A 22007-nucleotide genomic window follows, 5' to 3' on the forward strand; every position below is an offset into this window, starting at 1 on the left:
CCTGCAGCATGTAGCAGTATTTAGCCGTCACCCGTACGTGTGTTCAGCGAGCGACAGAGAGAGCTAGCTAAGATGCATGCTGGTGGAGAATTCCAATAGTGAACGCAGGCACAGACTGGATTTAAAGTGAGTTAAGCACACCGACGCGCTTAAGTGCCTCCAGCTACTTTGTACCTCGACCACGTATCCCATCAGCCGACGGACGATCCAATAGCAATCCTGACCCACACGAGACCGCTGTGCCGCGTCGGCTAGACCAGGTGAATACTTTCCGGCCAACACGCCAATATATTCTTCGTCTGGTTATTTAGTTGCTGTAATAACACGCATTGTGTTGAATATGAAATATCCCTTTTATTTACAAGTATTGTGCAGTGTATGAAAATTTTCTTTATTTTTTCCTGCGTATGCAAAAGTCATTTCATAGGACATGCAACTGTGTTATACTCTCCAATAAAGTATCAACAGTGTAAACACGTGATGTAATATTTTAGGATTATTCCGTGTAATAAGCTATATAAACACACTCAACGCGCGTTTCGAAGGATACCATGCCTTTCTTCATCAGGAGAAAACATAAAACGGAAATATGACGCATCACTGGTTACAAAGAGAAAAAAACAAAGACCTTAAAATGGTGCCTTAATTTGTAATAGGGACGCCATTTTAGCCCCATGTTAGGGGCAATGAATAGCGCCAGTAAAGCATCACTCTCTGATGGTTCTGATAATGGGTAATCACGGCTCAATGAGGTTGTAGCCTGTATCGTGGTTCGAATTATCTGGGTGTTTACGTATTTCAACCGCCTCCCTGATGATTCTGGGGTGATATCGTTTTACACGGGCAAGAACATCGACTCTTTGGAACATGACATCATGACAATGATCAGCAACAGCTAATTTGGGTCTTTCATCGACCTCGCTGTTATTGGGCATCTCCGATCTCCGCAGCTTCTCCTACTATTTTTGCTCGGCTGGGTTGCTCGTCAACTCTAATCAGCTCCCTCCCGACCTCAAACAGAAAAGCAAGTGGCTGAACTCCGCACTAGACATTTGCCAACCCATGCTACACTTCATCATGTCTACTACTACCACTACAACGACTACCACGACGTCCAACTTCACCCTTCAATGCATCCCTCTCACAACTTTAACTTACTCCCATCCCTCCCCAGGAACGCCTTCATCCGTTCCCATGCAGCTCACCTCTGAACGCCCTAGCCTTCTATGTATCTCATCTCGCTACTTCAATCGCCAGCAAATCACCGAAACACCTGCCTCCACTACCGCAACCGCCGGACCACCAACTTTGTCACCACCCCCACGACCGTCTCAACCCGTAATGTTTAGCTGCGTCATTCGCGGCATTGCCACAACCATCACCGACCAAGAAGTCCTCCACGAACTTCACGCAACAGGAGTCCCAGCACGGCGGGAGTTCCGCACAATGAACTCTTCTGGACCGACTACCCTAGTACGTCTCCATTTACCGACAGAAGACGCAGTCCATCGCCTCATCTCCAGTGGAGCGCACATCTACCGACGCCATTATCCAGTGGAACTCTCTCGCTCCCCTCTTCGACCTTTCCCCAGACATCCCTCTGCCGCTACACGTCATCGCACCCGGCCAGCTCATCCTCCCTATCAATCTCGTCATTACGTACGCCCACCCCTTACCGCAACTCGTTCCTTCTTCCACCCACCTCCACATACAGATCTCTATAGACTCCTCATAACTTCCCTAAGTCACATCGCCGCAGCCCTACAACACCTCAACCCATTCTTCCACCCTGGCACTCTCGTCTAACACTCCACTCCCTCTACACACCCACTCATTCTCGCATCTCCCTAGCTAAGAGGCCCCACGATTCCTCCCCCATGACTTCGTTACTTCGTTTTCCCATCTTTCTCCTTCATCACACCTCACTCTTTCCACACATCTCCCGGCCCAAGAGTGCGCGTTACGCTCTGAGGGGCCCGCCCCACCCATCGGGTGGGGAATGAAAACACTTCGTCGTCGTCGTCGTCAGCTAATTTATCAGGTTGATTGAGTCTGATAGACCTAATATGTTCCTTAATGCGAGTACATATCGCCCCAGAATCATCAGGGAGGCGGTTAAAATACGTAAACACCGGGCGAGTTGGCTGTGCGGTTAGGGGCGCCCAGCTGTGAGCCTGCATCCGGGAGACAGTGGGTTCGAGTCCCGCTGTCGGCAGCCCTGAAGATGGTTTTCCGTGCTTTCCCATTTTCACACCAGGCAAATGCTGGGGCTGTACCTTAATAAAGGCCACGGCCGCGTCCTTCCCACTCTTAGCCCTTTCAAATCCCGTCGTCACCGTAAGACCTATCTGTTTCGGTGCGACGTAAAATAAATTGTAAAAAAAAAGAAATACGTAAACACCCAGATAATTTCAACCGCGATACAGTCTACAACCTTAGTGAATCATGGCTGCCTATTATCAGAAAGTGTCATTCGTTGTCCGTAGCATGAGGCTAAAATGACGTCACTATTACATCTTAGGACACCGTTTTTTAAGTTCTTTAATGCTTTCTCTTAGCAACCATTGATGCGTCGTGTTTCTGTTTTCTCCTGATGAATAAAGGTGGTGGTGGTGATCATTGTTTTAAGAGGAACTACAACTGGTTAACCATCCTCTAAACAACATTAATCAGACAGAAAAAATGGAACGGGTCGGACACTTAGGAAAATGAAAGCATCGACCAAAGAAAGACAATGGCCACGAAGGGCGTGAAAATGAAAGACTCCTTAGGCCTCGAATGCTGTAATACCGTCGCTATCAGAAAAGATTAAGAGTTGACCAAGGGGGGCCGAAAAGGATAGATGAAAGTAAGGAGCCTGTCACAAGTAAGTGGAAGCAATGACAAGACTCAGCTAAAGGCCCTGTGGTCGCAAACCCACGCTCAAAAGTTCAGAGCCCCTGGGGCCTGATGAAGAAAGGCAAGGTACCTTTTGAACCGCGCTTTGAGTGCGTATATGTAGTTTATTACACGGCGTAATCCAAAATATCACACCATGATTAGGGTCTTTTAAATGATATTTGTTCGTGGCGTTGACCCCTACAGATCTTTTGCCACTACTTTCATCATATGTTAGGAACCTGCGTGTAAGTGGAATTGCAGAAATGTAAAGTGTTGAATGTGAAGAAAGGAACGTTAAGGACGACAGAAACACCCAGTCCCCAGGCCAGGGATATTAATAATTTAAATTAAAAACCCCTGACTCATGAATAGTTACACGGGCCGTGAAAATCTAAATGATAATAATATAAATACACTTTATGCTTTTGACGGCCCTAGAGTGTGCTTCTCAATTCTAGCATGTACATAAAAAGAACTTTCTGTATTGTTATGCACAAAATGAAAACAAATCTCGCGCACCTGTAGGACCTGTTGAAAAGTTCGTAATAGTGTCGGCACAGGAATACACGTATATATGGATAATTCCTGCACAGTCCGTCTATCTTCTGCTGAACACTTTTCAATAACGGTCTCTGACTCTTCTGTGTAAGCAGCCACTGTGACAGTTCAACAGTTGCTACGTGTTTATGTTTGATAAATATGACAAACCATCAACGCTCATTATACTGACGTATATTTCTGCCACGGAGTGCTAGAATTTTCGTTTTTCTGCTTCTTCTTCTTATTATTCTTCTTCTTATCCTATTTTCTATCCGTATTAACCATTTCAAATAAGCATGAGTTAGGACTCAAAATGAAGAGATGTAGATGACGGTACTATCCTAGCATTTGCGGCCAATTGAAGAGGAGAAAACCACTTCTGATGATTTAAATCAAATTTTCTTATCAGTTATATCAGGCTGAGATCCCCCTGTGGGTGGGGGCGGTAGAATAACACCCACGGTATCCCCTGCCTGTCGTAAGAGGCGACTAAAAGGGGCCCCAGGGGCTCTGAACTTGGGAGCGTGGGTTGGCGACCACGGGGCCCTTAGCTGAGTCCTGGCAATGCTTCCACTTACTAGTGCCAGGCTCCTCACCTTCATCTATCCTATCCGACCTCCCTTGGTCAACTCTTGCTCTTTTCTGACCCCGACGCTATTAGGTTTGCGAGGGCTAGGGAGTCTTTCATTTTCACGCCCTTCGTGGCCCTTGTCTTCCTTTGGCCGATATCTTCATTTTTCGAAGGATCGGTCACTTCCATATTTTCTCTCTGATTAGTGTTATATAGAGGATGGTTGCCTAGTTGTACTTCCTCTTAAAACAATAATCACCACCACCACCACCACTCAGGCTGAGAGCAACCCGACTCCAACCCCTTCCTAGGATTCAAATTAATATTTAAGTACGTAGTTGAATGGAAATGGAACCTGAATCTTTTACATGGAATCTACTATGCGAACCTCCAAATCACGACCGTGGACTTACATGCTTCGACCTTACATTTCCTTGTGTTCTCGCAATAAAATCACGTCTATTCTTCCTGTAAAATAATTTATAGACAATCCTTCAGTAATGCATGTCTATCCTTCGTTATTCACTCAGCCACGAAAGGGTTCAGTCTCAAGGCAGCCTGACGATGGTTATCCGCGGTTTCCCATTTTCACATCAGGTAAATGCTGGGACTATACCTTAATTAAGGCCACAGCCGCTTCCTTCACACTCCAACCCGTTTCCAATCCCATCGTCGCCATAAGACCTATCTGTGTCGGTGCGACGTAAAGCAACTTGCAAAAAAATATGTAGTCTCAAGGCTATTTATATACGTACTAAACACAGCCGGAGATATTCCGACAGCATTGCTCCTCGAGTACATTCTGTCAGAGAAGACGGTGAGTGGCATACCAGATGAAAGATAAGTGGAAACGAATATCCGTTGTGGTCCTTCCAATAATATTGAGAGGGATTGCCACGTCAATAACAACATCAGGTCTGTTTCCGACGGCTTCCCTTGCGAGCATTGTCCGATCAAAGCAGGCGTACAGATACAATGAAATGTGAAACAGAAAATAGTATATATGTCACCAAATAATAATTCAAACAACAGATTTTATTAAATATAATAATAATAATGTAATATTTACCGTATTAAAAATGTTTGCATGTACACTTCAAAATTTGGCTTATACCTTCGTTTTTATTTGGTATTAGTTAAACAAAAGTCCAAAGGAGATTCAGTTCAACTTTTGTCACTATGGGGTCGGCGGATGCAGAGTAAATCTCGGCTTACAAATGGACACGGCTCTGTACTCCAACCGGCCAACCGAGCAGAGGAGGGATGGCCTCGGCTCTACCATGGCTCTGTGCCTCTGTATTCGGGGCTGGGGCTGACCCCGCCGTCGGCTATCCTAAGAATGATTTTCCGTGGTTTTCTCCAGCACTAAGGCGAATGCCGGGACAGTTCCTAGTATAGACCACGACCGCCAACCCTCTCACCTTCAACGCACATTTCCTTCTCCGATACAAATCTCCTGGCCTGAGGGACGGCGTCACTGACTGGGTACCCCCGCCTTCCCCTTCAGGGAAGGAATGAAAACATTTAGTAGTGGTAGTAGTCTCTGCGGTTGGCTGGTTGGTTGGTTGGTTGGTTGGTTGGTTGGTGGGTGGGTGGGTTGGTTGGTGGGTGGGTGGGTGGGTTGGTTGGTTGGGTTGGTTGGTTGGGTTGGTTGGTTGGGTTGGTTGGTTGGTTGGTTGGTTGGTTGGTTGGTTGGTTGGTTGGTTGGTTGGTTGGTTGGTTGGTCGGTCGGTCGGTCGGTCGGTCGGTCGGTCGGTCGGTCGGTCGGTCGGTCGGTTGGTTGGTTGGTTGGTTGGTTGGTTGGTTGGTTGGTTGGTTGGTTGGTTGGTTGGTTGGTTGGTTGGTTGGTTGGTTGGTTGGTTGGTTGGTTGGTTGGTTGGTTGGTTGGTTGGTTGGTTGGTTGGTTGGTTGGTTGGTTGGTTGGTTGGTTGGTTGGTTGGTTGGTTGGTTGGTTGGTTGGTTGGTTGGTTGGTTGGTTGGTTGGTTGGTTGGTTGGTTGGTTGGTTGGTTGGTTGGTTGGTTGGTTGGTTGGTTGGTTGGTTGGTTGGTTGGTTGGTTGGTTGGTTGGTTGGTTGGTTGGTTGGTTGGTTGGTTGGTTGGTTGGTTGGTTGGTTGGTTGGTTGGTTGGTTGGTTGGTTGGTTGGTTGGTTGGTTGGTTGGTTGGTTGGTTGGTTGGTTGGTTGGTTGGTTGGTTGGTTGGTTGGTTGGTTGGTTGGTTGGTTGGTTGGTTGGTTGGTTGGTTGGTTGGTTGGTTGGTTGGTTGGTTGGTTGGTTGGTTGGTTGGTTGGTTGGTTGGTTGGTTGGTTGGTTGGTTGGTTGGTTGGTTGGTTGGTTGGTTGGTTGGTTGGTTGGTTGGTTGGTTGGTTGGTTGGTTGGTTGGTTGGTTGGTTGGTTGGTTGGTTGGTTGGTTGGTTGGTTGGTTGGTTGGTTGGTTGGTTGGTTGGTTGGTTGGTTGGTTGGTTGGTTGGTTGGTTGGTTGGTTGGTTGGTTGGTTGGTTGGTTGGTTGGTTGGTTGGTTGGTTGGTTGGTTGGTTGGTTGGTTGGTTGGTTGGTTGGTTGGTTGGTTGGTTGGTTGGTTGGTTGGTTGGTTGGTTGGTTGGTTGGTTGGTTGGTTGGTTGGTTGGTTGGTTGGTTGGTTGGTTGGTTGGTTGGTTGGTTGGTTGGTTGGTTGGTTGGTTGGTTGGTTGGTTGGTTGGTTGGTTGGTTGGTTGGTTGGTTGGTTGGTTGGTTGGTTGGTTGGTTGGTTGGTTGGTTGGTTGGTTGGTTGGTTGGTTGGTTGGTTGGTTGGTTGGTTGGTTGGTTGGTTGGTTGGTTGGTTGGTTGGTTGGTTGGTTGGTTGGTTGGTTGGTTGGTTGGTTGGTTGGTTGGTTGGTTGGTTGGTTGGTTGGTTGGTTGGTTGGTTGGTTGGTTGGTTGGTTGGTTGGTTGGTTGGTTGGTTGGTTGGTTGGTTGGTTGGTTGGTTGGTTGGTTGGTTGGTTGGTTGGTTGGTTGGTTGGTTGGTTGGTTGGTTGGTTGGTTGGTTGGTTGGTTGGTTGGTTGGTTGGTTGGTTGGTTGGTTGGTTGGTTGGTTGGTTGGTTGGTTGGTTGGTTGGTTGGTTGGTTGGTTGGTTGGTTGGTTGGTTGGTTGGTTGGTTGGTTGGTTGGTTGGTTGGTTGGTTGGTTGGTTGGTTGGTTGGTTGGTTGGTTGGTTGGTTGGTTGGTTGGTTGGTTGGTTGGTTGGTTGGTTGGTTGGTTGGTTGGTTGGTTGGTTGGTTGGTTGGTTGGTTGGTTGGTTGGTTGGTTGGTTGGTTGGTTGGTTGGTTGGTTGGTTGGTTGGTTGGTTGGTTGGTTGGTTGGTTGGTTGGTTGGTTGGTTGGTTGGTTGGTTGGTTGGTTGGTTGGTTGGTTGGTTGGTTGGTTGGTTGGTTGGTTGGTTGGTTGGTTGGTTGGTTGGTTGGTTGGTTGGTTGGTTGGTTGGTTGGTTGGTTGGTTGGTTGGTTGGTTGGTTGGTTGGTTGGTTGGTTGGTTGGTTGGTTGGTTGGTTGGTTGGTTGGTTTTCTTGATATTGTGTATTTAAGTTCATGGGTACCTGGGTCGTGCTCTACGGTATGTATTATTTGATTAGTATACAGTGACGCAGTCCTTCATTCATTTCCATGTTTGAATCAAGCACAGTTTTTCCAGAACTCAGCAGCGAGGATGCGAGATGGAACTGTGCCTGAGAGTGGATAGAGTTTGCTTACAAGATTTGGTCGCAGGCAACTAGTACTATTTAGGTTGTTTCGTTGAGAGCAGTATCTACTTGTTGGGCATGACAAGATGCATTCTATACAGATGCTGCTTCATATCCTGCCACTGAAAAGCAGAGTCCTAGAGGAAAATCCCTGAGTGTAGAGTACTGAACACCCTCATCCACCACCTGTCAGCTAACGAATGATATTATTAGCGGGGTGGTAATATGAAGTACGATGGGAAAGTTACAAAATAAAAGTAATACAGTAGTTCTAAATTACAGCTACCTGAGGAATGTTTAATTTCGTTATAATTACGTATTACGGTACTTTCTCTACAAGTGAACGGTAAAATTACAATTACTTCGCAAAACGCCAGTCTTAAAGAAATCTATTTTTCTCGTGCTGAATACCAGAGTTTGCAGAGAGAAGAATATTACTTCATTTTGTGTTTTCATATCATAGAGACAGTAAGTGACTATCATCATTAAGTGAGACTTGGAAATTGCAAAATGATTGTTCTCAAGCAAATTTCGAATTTCATACTCGTGTTCTCATTATTTTGAGGGCCAACTTATTCAAAATATTTATTCAAACAGGGTGATGGAAATTCCTTAGCCTCTTCGTCGCATTGCGTATTCCGGTTCCATTACCGACCACGCAGAAACTCACAAAAGCATAGTGCACAGTTATATGAAACTGGCTAGTGGCTTTACGTCGCAACGACACATATAGGTCTTATGGCGACGATGGGATAGGAAGGAAGCGCCCGTGGCCTTAATTAAGGTACAGCCCCAGCATTTGCCTGGTGTGAAAATGGGAAATCACGGAAAACTATCTTCAGGGCTGCCGACAATGGGATTCGAACCCATTATCTCCCCCTTGCAAGCTCACAGCTGCGTGCCCCTGACCACATGGCCAACTCGCCCGGTATATAAAACTAGAAATCATAACAAGCAGCTAGTAAATGAACGAATAAACTACTGTACTACTAATACTAAATATTGCTCTACGTCTCCCGAATACAGAGGCCGTGGCTACCACTTCTCTGTTCGGGTGGCCGGTCAGAGTGCAGAGCTGTCAACCGTGGTCACTTGTGGGCCGAGACCCGCTGTGCACCCACCGACGACGAATACACGCCGTGTCCTTGGCTTTATACCCTTGCAAATGCTAGTACTCCAAGTTAACAAACTCTCAATGCGATGTTTGTCAATTACTAGAACGTTAATTTCCAAAATTAATAACGAGTAAAATTTGCATTTTGTAAATGGTAATTACAAGTAAAATGTATTTAAAAAGTACTCGTAACAAGTAATTCGTTTACTTTTACGAAAATACTTCCCAACTCCGAAAATGAAGGGGATCAAACAAACCAAACCAAACCTCATTCCACAACAGCCCCGACGGGCCTTTTCCTACCAAGCGACCGCTGCTCAGCCCTAAGGTCTACAGATTACGACCGTTACTCTTGGCTTTCTAGACCGGGTTCGCTATCTCACTGTCAGATAGTTCCTCAAAATGTAATCACGTAGGCTGAGTAGAAATCGAACCAGCCCTCAAATCCAGGTTAATCCCTGGCCTGGCCGAGAATCGAACCCGGAGCCTTGAGGTTAGAGGCAGCCACGCTACCCCTACAGTGTGGGTCAAAACTGAAAATGTCACATTTCTACGTTCACATTGGCTGTATCAAAAAACTGTTCATAATGAAAGTTGTGAAAATATCATTTGAGATATTTTATGTTTCATGCTTCTTATATTGTACGAAGATAACAGGATGATCATATTTTTCACAAAAGTCCATTCATCTCTGCAAAATATCAGTTTTATCTAATACCTGTTCATAACAAGAGTTTTAGAAGCAGCTACAAATCTGTGCACTGGAGGTAAATAGCATTATGTCCACCTTCTATTTTTACGAAATTGAGGTTTTGACATAAGTTATGTTTATAGGAAGCTCTCTTCCCGGGATAAAAAAAAACCACTATCCTCTACAAGTAATAATAAAGCTTCCATTTTGAGGTCAAAGGCACCAAGTCCATTTTACAGTTCTTAAAGAACAAATGAAAGAAATAATCAAAGTTTGAGAACTGGGAGTAAAATATTCGAAAACCATTTGTATTCTTATGTAAAAGAAGTTTAGGAAGCTTTTCAGTAAAAGCGGGCGAGTAAGAAACACTGAAAAATATTATTTTAGCTCTCGTGTAAAATTGTATATTTCTGCAAATGTGCCCTTTACCTCCGGAGCACAGAAATATTTTTATGTCCCATTCATCTTTGCCGTTTGTTCTTTAACAATACAATTCTACTTTATGTCGCAGCGACACAGATAGGTCTTATGGCGACGATGGGATAGGAAAGGGCTAGCAGCGGGAAGGAAGCGGCCGCGGCATCAATTAAGGTACAGCCCTAGCATTAGCCTGGTGTGAAAATGGGGAAACCATGGAAAACCACGTTCAGGGCTGCCGACAGTGAGGTTCAAATCCACTATCTCCCGAATGCAAACTGATAGCAATGTGACCCAAACTGCGCGGTCACTTGCTCGGTGAGCTTTAACAGAGATATTAAGGAACTTAGATTGTTATTGCTGAAATGGCATATGGCTTTTAGTGCCTGGAGTGTCTGAGGACATGTTCGACTCATCAGGTGGGGGTACGACCTGCACGTCGTGATGAGGATGAAATGATGATGAAGGACGACACATAGGGCCTACACCCAGCCCCCGAGACAGCGAAAGTAACCATTGATGGTTAAAATTCCCGACCTGCCGGGAATCGAACTCGGGGCCCCTGTGACCAAAGGCCAGGATGCTAACCATTTAGCCATGGAACCGGACTGTTATTGTTATTTCCATTAACTGCGAGCATCCCTAACATTAAAATATTGTTTTCAGTCATCATAGTTACGTGTTAAATGGCGATGCTGGTCGATGAATAACCGCATGGCCATCAGTCCCTATTTATCAGGGTCAACAGCTTCTCCTGTTAACTCTATGGTTGTAGTTGTTCAACAGCCCGCCAACGTCGGACGAACCGTACAACTGGTATTACATCAATACTGCATGCGGCCATCTCTTCAGCATTAGATCATTAGACAGACGTAGTAAAATGTAGATATTGTGTGACAGTCTCGTTTATGGCTGCGATATTGCGGAAGCTGTTACTGTATGGATGGTGGGAGTAATGGCATTCAGACCACATCTAGTCCCTATCAATGCATAGTACTGTAATAACATTTACAGGCCCAGTGATGAATGTATTGGTACGCTATCTCACCCGTAAGTTTGTTTAGTGCGCCTCATCTTCGCCCAGCCATGGGTTTTTGCGGTCACCAAGCAAAGTAAGCAAGCTTATATATTTCGGTCATTGTTTGTTTGTTTGTTGTTGTTTTTTTTTGTGTTTTTTTTTTGCTAGTTTCTTTACGTCGCACTGACAGAGATAGGTCTTATGGCGACGATGGGACAGGAAAGGCCTAGGAATGGGAAGGAAGCGGCCGTGGCCTTAATTAAGGTACAGCTCCAGCACTTGCCTGGTGTGAAAATGGGAAACCACGGGAAACCATCTTCAGGTCTGCCGACAGTGGGGTTCGAACCCACTATCTCCCGGATGCGAGCTCACAGCTGCGCGCTCCTAACCGCACGGCCAACTCGCCCGGTAGGTCATTGTTTAGGCCTATACCGTGATCATACCCATGGGACCTCAAATTTTACCGAGCGAATTGGCTGTGCGGTTAAGAGTGTGCAGCTATGAGCTTGCATTCCGGAAATAGTAGGTTCGAACCCCACTGTTGGCAGCCCTGAAGATGGTTTTCCGTGGTTTCCCATTTTCACACCAGGTAATTGCTGGGGCTATACGTTAATTAAGGCCACGGCCGCGTCCTTCCCACTCCTAGCCGTTTCCTCTCCCGTCGTTGCCATAAGACCTATCTGTGTCGGTGCGACGTAAAGCCAATTTTACGTGGAATCCGAAAACCAGAAACGTGACTTTTCATTTCAAAAGTGGGATTCGAACCGATACAAACTTGGTTGGAAGCCATTGACAATGGCACACGGCTACCACGTTTGCAGTTTTCATGGTGTGGTGATTTCTTTTTTAGGGAAAAATGAGAAATTAACTATCCTTATTTTTTTTACTATTTGCTTTACGGCACACCGACACAGATAGGTCGTATGACGACGGTGGGATAGGAAAGGGCTAGGGGTGGGAAGGAAGCAACTGTGATCTTAATTAAGGTACAGTCCCAGAATTTACCTGTTGTGAAAATAGTGAAACCACGCAAAACTATCCTCAGGGCTGCCAATAGTGGGGTTGGAACCCACTATCGCCCGAATGCAAGTGATGGCTGCGTGACTCGAACCGCGCAGCCAATTGTTCGGCAATCATACCCTTTGTTCAGCTCCGTGAATGAATGTTCAGCGTCTTGGCCTTGGATCATCTGTCCCCACGTTCGAACCCCAACGGGGTCGAGGGGATATTAAACTTTCTTTGCTTCAGTCTCTTGGCTCGGGGACAATGTTTTTGCTGTCCCCAAAATTTCTGCAACTCCTCCACAACACAGAACACTATCCTCTACCATAATAGCACGCAGTTTCTGATACACGGCAGATGTCAGCCAACCTGGTCGGAGGGTCTACCTTACAAGGGCGGCACCAGGCTAGTAATTGCCACACGGAATTAGTGTTACCATTCTCTTTTAACTCTAAGTGCTAGAATACGTCTGAAGAGGAGACAGGAAGCGATAACTACGTGGCCGCTCATATTTACAGCGCGGCATGGTAACCACGGGGCCCCAAGCTGAGTCTGGTGTTGCTTGCACCTATTTGTGGCAGGCTCTTCGCTTTAATCCTTCCTGTCCGCCCTCTGTTGGTCAGCTCATGTTCTCTTTGAACACCTACGGTATCAGGTTTGCTAGCCCTAAGAAGTATTTAATTCTCACGCCGTTCCTGGCCATTCCCTTTCTTTTACTGATGCCTTCGTACTTCTTCCTTTGTACTTCTAACTTGCGTTAAGTAGCGATGGTTACATAATTGTAGTCCCCCTTAAAACAATAATGAACACCATCAAGTCGTGGACCTCGTACCTAGACCCCTTAAAGTAACTGCAGTCATAACAATCATCATCATATTAGCAAAATTCATCAGGTACTCTAATTGTATAGCCTCCGTGGCTCAGACGGCAGCGCGTCGGCCTCTCACCGCTGGATACCGTGGTTCACATCCCGGTCCCTCCATGTGAGATTTGTGCTGGACAAAGCGGAGGTGGGACAGGTTTTTCTCCGGGTACTCGGGTTTTCCCTGTCATCTTTCATTCCAGCAACACTCTCCATTCACGTTTCATAGCATTTATCACTCATTAATAATCACCTTGGGAGAGGCGACCCCATTGTAATAATAGCCTATATATGATTCATTCATTACATCCCTGACCCGGTCAAAGACTGGATAACAGGTTGTAGGTTTTCATTTTTTCTAATTGTATAATGTATGCCGATGATGTTAAGTTGTACAGATATATCACCACTCATGAGGTTGCTTTAAAATTACATACCGCTATCAATTATATGTATATGTGGTGTGGGAAAAACAAGATGCATTTTAATATCAATAAGTGTCTAAGAGTAACCTTTCCACGGAATAAATCTACAGTATTGTTTGAATATAAAATGGTCTAAAGGAAGGTCTAAATTAGTCAAAGAATTGGGAATGTTAATGTCTAATACATTTTCCTTTAAAGGGCAAATTGAAAATTTACAAATCAAGCCTACAGATAGGTTTTGTGGTTCGGAATTCGAGGGAACACATTAATTACTCTCTATAATAAATTTGTGCGTAGTAAATTTGAATATGCGTGTGTTGTGTGGACACTTCATTACCAGCCCCATATAAATCAGATCGAAAAAAAACTTGCTTCGTATTCTGTATAACAAAAAGTGCATAATACTTCATCACTGAAAGAAAAGGTTTCATACACTAACTTACTAACTGAATTTAAACTTTCGGCATTATGTAACAGGAGGGAGATTCTTTAACAAAGATTCTTGTGCAAACTTATAAATGATGTGATTTATGATACTGAGGTACTTGCTACAGTGAATTTTAATGTGAAAATGACGAATTTACTGGCAAGATAAAAACATTATTGTGAACACTCCAAAACAGTGAGTCACAAAATTTAGCCAGTAGTCAGAATGTGATTTTTTTTAATGGCTGCATGTAATTAGAGAATTGACTTTATCATGACCATTCAAGACTTCATGCATCTTGTGGAAACTGTAGTTTCATTCAGGTGACATCCTCTGAACTAAAATTATATATTATGTATTTATTTTGTAGTTATTGTAAATATGATACTAGTATAGTAGGTTCTTCTTGTTAAAAATATGATTTTGTACAATTGTATTATTGTGTAGTAAAATGATCATTTATACTATGTTGGTGGAAGTAGCAAGCGTACTCAATTTGTCGTATTATTTACCATGAGTGGTTTTTCTTTCTCTTATTTCTCAACAATTTTTATTTAATACTATAGTTATGTTTCACAAATTCTCTTCCTTACCATGTACATTACGTTGTATAATGATGCTTGTGACGATTCTTGTTGTTTTAAGGGGCCTAACATCGAAGGTCATCGGCCCTACGTTGTATAAAAACCACCTCTAAATGAAAGATGTCTCTGTTGGTGGTACATGTTTAAATTAATTAATTAGGAGCGATCAATGCGCTCCTAATTATAGCATAGGCATCTAACCATTTCCAGATAAAGTGAACAACATTGTATTTAAGAACGCATCTTGATGAATGCCTAACAATACGTTTCAGGAATTTGAAAAACAATTTGTTTACAGGTACTCCAGCATCGTTAGAACTGACACCGATCTTGTTAATCCTGATTGGTGTGGTGGCAGCTCTGCTTCTGATAGCCATTATCATTATGGGTGCTATGAGATTACGTTCCCAACATCGCCCGGCAAGGCCTGCCAACTTAACCCTTAAAGAGAAGGCTGTGCTTCCACTCCGTACAGAGACTGAGGAGAAATACAACATGGATGACAAGAACCCGGATGTCATCCCTTGCAACAAAGGTAAGTCCCATTTGCAAATATAGGAAAGGAAAAGTTATAATAATACAGAAATTCTTATTTCTAACAAGTGTCTACTCAGGAGAAATGAGATGAGATATACGAATGTGCTGGCCTGCTAGGAGTGACATATGTCCAGCTTGATGACAAATGATCGATTATGCAGGATTACTGAAACTGAAATGACGAGCGAAACAGTTGTGAAGTCGGAAGTCAGTTTGCATCAGAACAAAAGCATTACTGATCACTACAAGGTTCTCACTGTCGATACCTTGAACACACTTCTGTATATTGGATAATTCTCTGAAAATGTTGGTAGTGTGACTACATGGTTATTTCTCTACTGCCACCCGGTACAGCACCCTTCATATCCTATCATAGATTCTTTGATGGTCATTCATTAAATTTTAAATATTTAGATAGTCCACAAATGGAGGGCTTCTTAAGAAGAAAATTTGACTTCATCAATGGAATTCAAAATACGAAGGGTGTTCAAAAAGAAACCGAACATTTACTATAACATCTTTATCGCTTATTGTACATCTTAAGCACTCTCCTCCTCCAAGTAGTCCCCCCCAAACTGTCAATACACCGTTCCCATCATTTCTTCCATTTTTGGAAAGCCAGCAGGAACGCACTTTCCGGGATGGCGTACAGCTCTCTTGTTGCATTGCCCTGAATCTCCTCTATGGTTTGGTTTCAATATTACAGCCATAGACTCATGTCTCATCACCTGTTATGTCATTGTCACTGACAGTGGCAAGCAGTTCCTGGCTGATTTCAACACGGGTCTATTTCTGATCGTCAGTCAGCAAACGCGGCCTGAATTTTGCACTGACACGAAATGAAATGTCTCCGTGAAATTTTTGCCAAGTTTGTAGCAAAACTTCACACATACACACACACACGCGCGCGCGCGCGTGCGCTTCAAGCTCTTGCATTGTCATTTTGGCACTAATCGAACAGCTTGTGCACATGCTCACTTCAGCGGCCGTAGCTCGCCAACTGACGGTCAGAGCGAAACGCGGCAAATGGCACTTTGTTGTCTTAACCTGCCGCTACGTGCGCTCAGTAGCCGCAGCACGCTTCCGCTGCCGGTCGGCGCGCTATTTCAAAAGTTCGGTTTCTTTTTGAACACACCTTGTAAAGCAAAGAAACTACAAGTCGTTCTGATTTAGTAAAAATCTAATATTTCTTTACAAAAAAAATCATTCATAAAAGAAGGCACAAATACTTTTAAAACTTTGTAATCATATATATATAATTCATCGACTGACTGTCGTACAACGTCGCTGCCTATGGCATCACGCTGATTCTCAAATGTAATATCACAAAGCAGGATCAGTTCACGTGAAGTAAGGAAGCAAACGATTCGTTACATGCAAATAATTTGAACATTATCAATTATAGATAGATGAGAATGTAAATTGCGTAGAGTATAATTCCACTTTCTATTGTCTAAAATCATCCAGAACAAATCGTGTTGCTTTCCTTCCACAATCAAGTAAATCTGGTGAGGGTCTCATACACTGGAACCATACTTTAATTGGGGTGTAACCAGTGTTAACACTCAACGAAATGTAAAGTAATGAAAACTGTTCATGGTTGATCTTCTATAAATATAAATCACCTACGAGCCCTAATATGTAGTTATCATACTCTAAGTGTTCAAGCAGATCATTTGCATAAATTTGAATAATTTATTGTAGAGTGCCCATCTAGATCAGGGCCTCTCAGGCTGCATGCGCCCGTGCACTGCACGACTTCACTAGGTTGACCAGAGTGCAAACCCCCTCACCACTTCCCATAGATCTGTCTCACCCGTTCGGCCTGTCTTCGCCTTCTCCACCTTCCCCGCTGAATCTCCCTCACTGCGAAATGTTTATGTGCGGTGAGCGGTGACACTGTTGTATGGGACAATTTTACCGGTGTTAAAACACTCTTCTTTCAATTTGGTTTGAGTAGACAATTTATGTTCTCTAGCTCTTCTTTTCCTTTATCTTTGCAGTGATACCAGTTATGCCTGGAAGAAGGGACCGGCTGACAGCAATTCTGAGAGCCTTTAAATTACAATCAGAAATAGGCCTACTCGCACGCAATCTAGTTTTCGTACAAGTCAAAACAGGACAAAAATCCTTTCACATATGCATGTGGAACCAAACATAGGTTTAATCTTAGTTGCTTCTCGATGCGGTTTAGGAAAATCTTCCTTCGATAAATTCTCGTAGAATTTGAGCAAAGCCCTTGTATTGGAAAATAGATATTTTAATTATTGTCCCACGGATTAAGCATTTGGCTTTGTCGTCACCACTGACAAAAAAAAATACGAAAGTTCCCAGTTCAATTGAAATGGACTTTCGGAAGTCTTTGCTTCCTTCGAAACAGGTTGCTCCATTATTATGTTGTTGTCTTGCGTTTATCTATTTCACTGACAAACAAGCCGTCTATTACTGAACGCGTCGTAGCTCTCAGCACACTACAACTTCCGAGTCAAGCCGAGTTGAGCCGAGTCGGTCCGATGCACAGTGAACGGAGTCTCTGCGCCTCGATTTGCACGCGTGATTTTTGGGCGTTTGAGAGGCCCTGATCTAGATAAATACCTTTTTATTACAATTTTCAGTAAAAGCAACGTTTTCGATTAACTTTTTAGGTTGAGTACTACCAAGGACTTTTTAGCATATGTATGTATATGTACTTTTTTCTCATTTGGAAATGTCCAGAAAGTGAGATATCTTAACAAATTTATTTATGTAAATAACTCTATGTACTTAAATAATATACAAATAATACGCTTATATTTATGAATTATTCTTCATTTGATGTTCGTTCCCATCGGTGGTAATGATAACACACTTGGTTGATGAACAGTGTTGAACCCCCTGTGGGTGGTGGTGATGGTGGTGGTGGTGGTACAATAACACCCAAGGTATCCCCTTCCTGTCGTAAGAGGCTGCTAAAAGGGGCCCCAGTAGCTCCTAACTTGAGAGCGCGGGTTGGCGACCACGGGCTCCTCAGCTGAGTCCTGACATTGCTTCCACTTACTTGTGCAGGCTCCTCAGTTTCATCTATCCTATCCAACCTCCCTTGGTCAACTCTTGTTTTATTCCAGCCCTGACGGTATTAGACCACTCGAGGCCTAGGGAGTCTTTTATTTTCACGCCCTTCGCGGCCCTTATCTTCCTTTGGCCGATATCTTCATTTTTCGAATTATCGGATCCCTTTCACTTTTTCTCTCTGATTAGTGTTATATAGAGGATGGTGGCCCAGTTGTACTTCCTCTTAAAACAGTAATCACTACCACCACCACTTCCCAAAGATCCAGAACGAATTTTGTTAAAACGAAAGATTTAATGTATAATCATGCAATATTTTCGATGATGATAATAATAATAATAATAATAATAATAATAATAATAATAATAATAATAATAATAATAATAATAATAATAATAATAATAATAATAATAATAATAACAATAATAATATGCAAGCGAATGTCTGGCATTAAACTATAATTTAGATAAACTAGAAATACTAGAAAGGCGAATCATGAGGAAAATATTAGGCCCACAAAACACAGCAGAAGGTTAGAAATTACGAAGTAATGCTGAAATATATCAAAAAATAGAAAATATATCAGATGTAATGAGGAAAAGGTGACTTATGTTTTTTTGGACATTTATATCGAATGCAAGATAGTAGATTAACCAGTAAGATTTTCAGATATTTGTGGGGTAAGAAATCAACGATAAGCTGGGTCAATGAAGTAAGAAAGGATTTAGAAAAAAACAATATAACAACAGAAGAAATAAATAATAGAGGAGGCTTGCGGGAATAAGTATTGAAAATAGAAGGATTCCAAGGTAGGAAAGTAAAAAAGACTGGTTCAAAGTGGTCTGAAGACAGAAAGAAGAAACATAGTGAACAGATGAAAGCGTACTGGAAGAAAAGGAAAGAACAAAGAAGGAACTGAAATTGGCACGTGGTCCTCTGGTGGCCCATTCGAAATAATAATAATAATAATAATAATAATAATAATAATAATAATAATAATAATAATAATAATAATAGTAATAATCGTATGGCCTCAATTACCGTGTGCAGACATTTCAATTTGACGCCATCTGGCTGTCTGCTCATCAATTTCGACGTTCCGTTTTATTCTAGGCCCACTAGATGGCAGACCGAGTAAACCGAAACTCTCCTGGGCGTCTATGGCTGAGATTTAATGAATTTTGTCGGGTAAACACCAAATGTGTCACCAGAGATCTTTTACATGCCGACAACATTTTCAATGAATTGGCTTAAATAGTTGAGTGTTTGAAGTGTGAATTAAATATACAGAAATGAATCATTATGCTGACTAGCTACCTCGGTGGATCAGTAGTAGAATGTACGATCCAGGGTCCTAAATCCAGCACTGTAGTCCCCAAATTCTCACAGGGTATACTCTAAGTCAAATCACGGATACCAGAGGACCCTGGCGCTTAAAATTAGTGGTTTACAACTAGATATAAGAAACGTCCCTCAATTTGGTATTAATTAGGCTTATAGAAGATATCAATATTTTAATGCACTAGTTTTAAAATCTTAATTTGCTTACACAGTAGGTTTCTGCTGATCCTCCTTCAGGCTATTTAATAGAAAGCAATCCAAGGTGCCTGTTTTGATTTGCGATCACACTTTTCACTGGAACAAACTTTTTAATTGGTTTTGTTGAAGTTGGTGGTTCTGTAGCCTTCTGTTTGTGTATATCTCACGCTTAAATCGGTTAAATGGTGAGGTATTTCAATGTATGAATATAAGGCTGTAGATGTAAGCAACAAACAGAGATGAGTGATGGCTGATAATGTTATTCATCAAGCTGAACGTTCAATGTTCACGTTTACGAGCGTAGCTGAAGAGACAGAAAGAAAGGCGACAGAAAGGCGAAATTAAAACGAAAATGAACCAAAGTATACAGTATACGCAAGAAATCGTAAGGCATACTCGAAAGAGTGGAGTTAAGCAGAGGGAAAATGGGGTATACTCTCAACTACAGTCCTGCCAAAAACCCTAGACACCTTTCTTCTCGTGTCTGTGAGAGGAGAATTTAGTTCTTTGACCACATCGTGAGGCGAAATGGGGAGAATCGTGTTATCGTGTTTCGTGGAAGGGAAGATCGAAGGCATGATACCACGGGGAAGGATTGGCATAACTTACCAAAGGAGATGTTCAATAAATTTCCAATTTCTTTGAAATAATTTAGGAAAAGGCTAGGAAAACAAACAGATAGGTAATCTGCCACCTGGGCGACTGCCGTAAATGCAGGTCAGGATTGATTGATTGATTGATTGATTGATTGATTGATTGATTGATTGATTGATTGATTGATTGATTGATTGATTGATTGATTGATTGATTGATTGATTGATTGATTGATTGATTGATTGATTGATTGATTGATTGATTGATTGATTGATTGATTGATTGATTGATTGATTGATTGATTGATTGATTGATTGATTGATTGATTGATTGATTGATTGATTGATTGATTGATTGATTGATTGATTGATTGATTGATTGATTGATTGATTGATTGATTGATTGATTGATTGATTGATTGATTGATTGATTGATTGATTGATTGATTGATTGATTGATTGATTGATTGATTGATTGATTGATTGATTGATTGATTGATTGATTGATTGATTGATTGATTGATTGATTGATTGATTGATTGATTGATTGATTGATTGATTGATTGATTGATTGATTGATTGATTGATTGATTGATTGATTGATTGATTGATTGATTGATTGATTGATTGATTGATTGATTGATTGATTGATTGATTGATTTGGCGTCTCCAGTACACTCAACAGAAAGCTCAGCATCGTTCAAGATGGCGACAGTACATCAGAGATGTTTCTAACACCAATGGTGTAACGACGTTCAGGAATGAGAAAAAGACGACTAAAGATGAGGAACCGTGCAGCAAATGCTCTAAACCCATGTGTCGTCGGTGCTAAGCGCGTGTCTGCAGTGCTCATTTTGCTAAGGGACAAGTGCACGAAGCGTCAGAGCAGTTGAAACTCAACGCGTCCAGTTCAAGGAAAGTCAAGAGATGAAATATGTCTATTTAATATTCGTATGCTTTGGCTCTCTAGCAGCGGTGAAGTACTTACCCATGTAGATACGAACACAATAACAAAAATGACTGCGCTGCATTAGCCTTCACGATGAGGAAACAGAGCAATTCTTGGTTGATAGTGACTCGGATAATGACATTTTGGATGCTGAAAGTGATCATGAATATGTTGTTGGCGAGTTTTTGATACAAAATGACGGTGAAGACGCGGCAATGACAATGACGTCAGTGAAGAAGACGACGACGACATGAATCAACCTCCATCTCCACCTACGAAAAACAAGATATCATTTTCTTGGGTCACTGACCAGCTTATTCCCCTCACATGGTTTGTGCTCTCAGAAAATACATTAGGTGACGGTTCCCAAAATATAGATTTTTTTCCATGTTTATTCACCCCTGCGTTGGTTCAGATTACGCAGGCTACGAATGGCTAGATTTGTCATAATAGTATATTTCAGACAGTGTTATAGTTACAAAATGATTATAGAAAATAATGAAGGTGTTTGTGCGTGTACGAGTGTCATAAGGACACTGATACAAGTAAACTGTGTTGATAATGAGATTGCAATACCGGTACATTACAAAATATCACATTAAAATACAGAACAGGGACAATATGATCAAAGCGAATAGTTTTACGGAGAATGGTATGTTGCGATTACAGTCTACAGTAAAATCCCACTTTCGAGGCTTCTTCGAAAAGAGGTTCAAAAAAAATGAAATGTCGTATGGCTTTTAGTGCCGGGATATCCCAGGACGGGTTCGGCTCGCCAGATGCAGGTCTTTCTATTTGACTCCCGTAGGCGACCTGCGCGTCGTGATGAGGATGAAATGGTGATGAAGACAACACACACACCCAGCCCCCGTGCCATTGGAATTAACCAATTATGGTTAAAATCCCCGACCCGGCCGGGAATCGAACCCGGGACCCTCTGAACCGAAGGCCAGTACGCTGACCGTTCAGCCAACGAGTCGGACAGAGGTTAAAAAGATCTGTTGGTTTTAGAATTTTGTTTCTATGAATATTAAAAAGAGTCGACTTTCACTTGTTTATTGCCAGTTTCTGTTTCTTTTATTTTTAAATTCCATGGGG

At 42.6% G+C, this 22007-nt stretch overlaps 1 protein-coding gene across 1 annotated transcript in view; it reads left to right on the top strand.

Moving 5' to 3' along the window:
• The window catches only part of LOC136877702 (synaptogenesis protein syg-1-like), a 1066513-nt gene that overhangs the window by 1002051 nt on the left and 42455 nt on the right, over positions 1-22007 (top strand). The window contains exon 12 of the mRNA XM_068228708.1: positions 14541-14777. Within this exon, the coding sequence (XP_068084809.1) occupies positions 14541-14777 (237 nt within the window). The remainder of the gene's footprint in view (positions 1-14540; positions 14778-22007) is intronic.

This window comes from Anabrus simplex, chromosome 7, assembly GCF_040414725.1.
Source record: "Anabrus simplex isolate iqAnaSimp1 chromosome 7, ASM4041472v1, whole genome shotgun sequence".
Classification (NCBI taxonomy): Eukaryota; Metazoa; Arthropoda; class Insecta; order Orthoptera; family Tettigoniidae; genus Anabrus; species Anabrus simplex.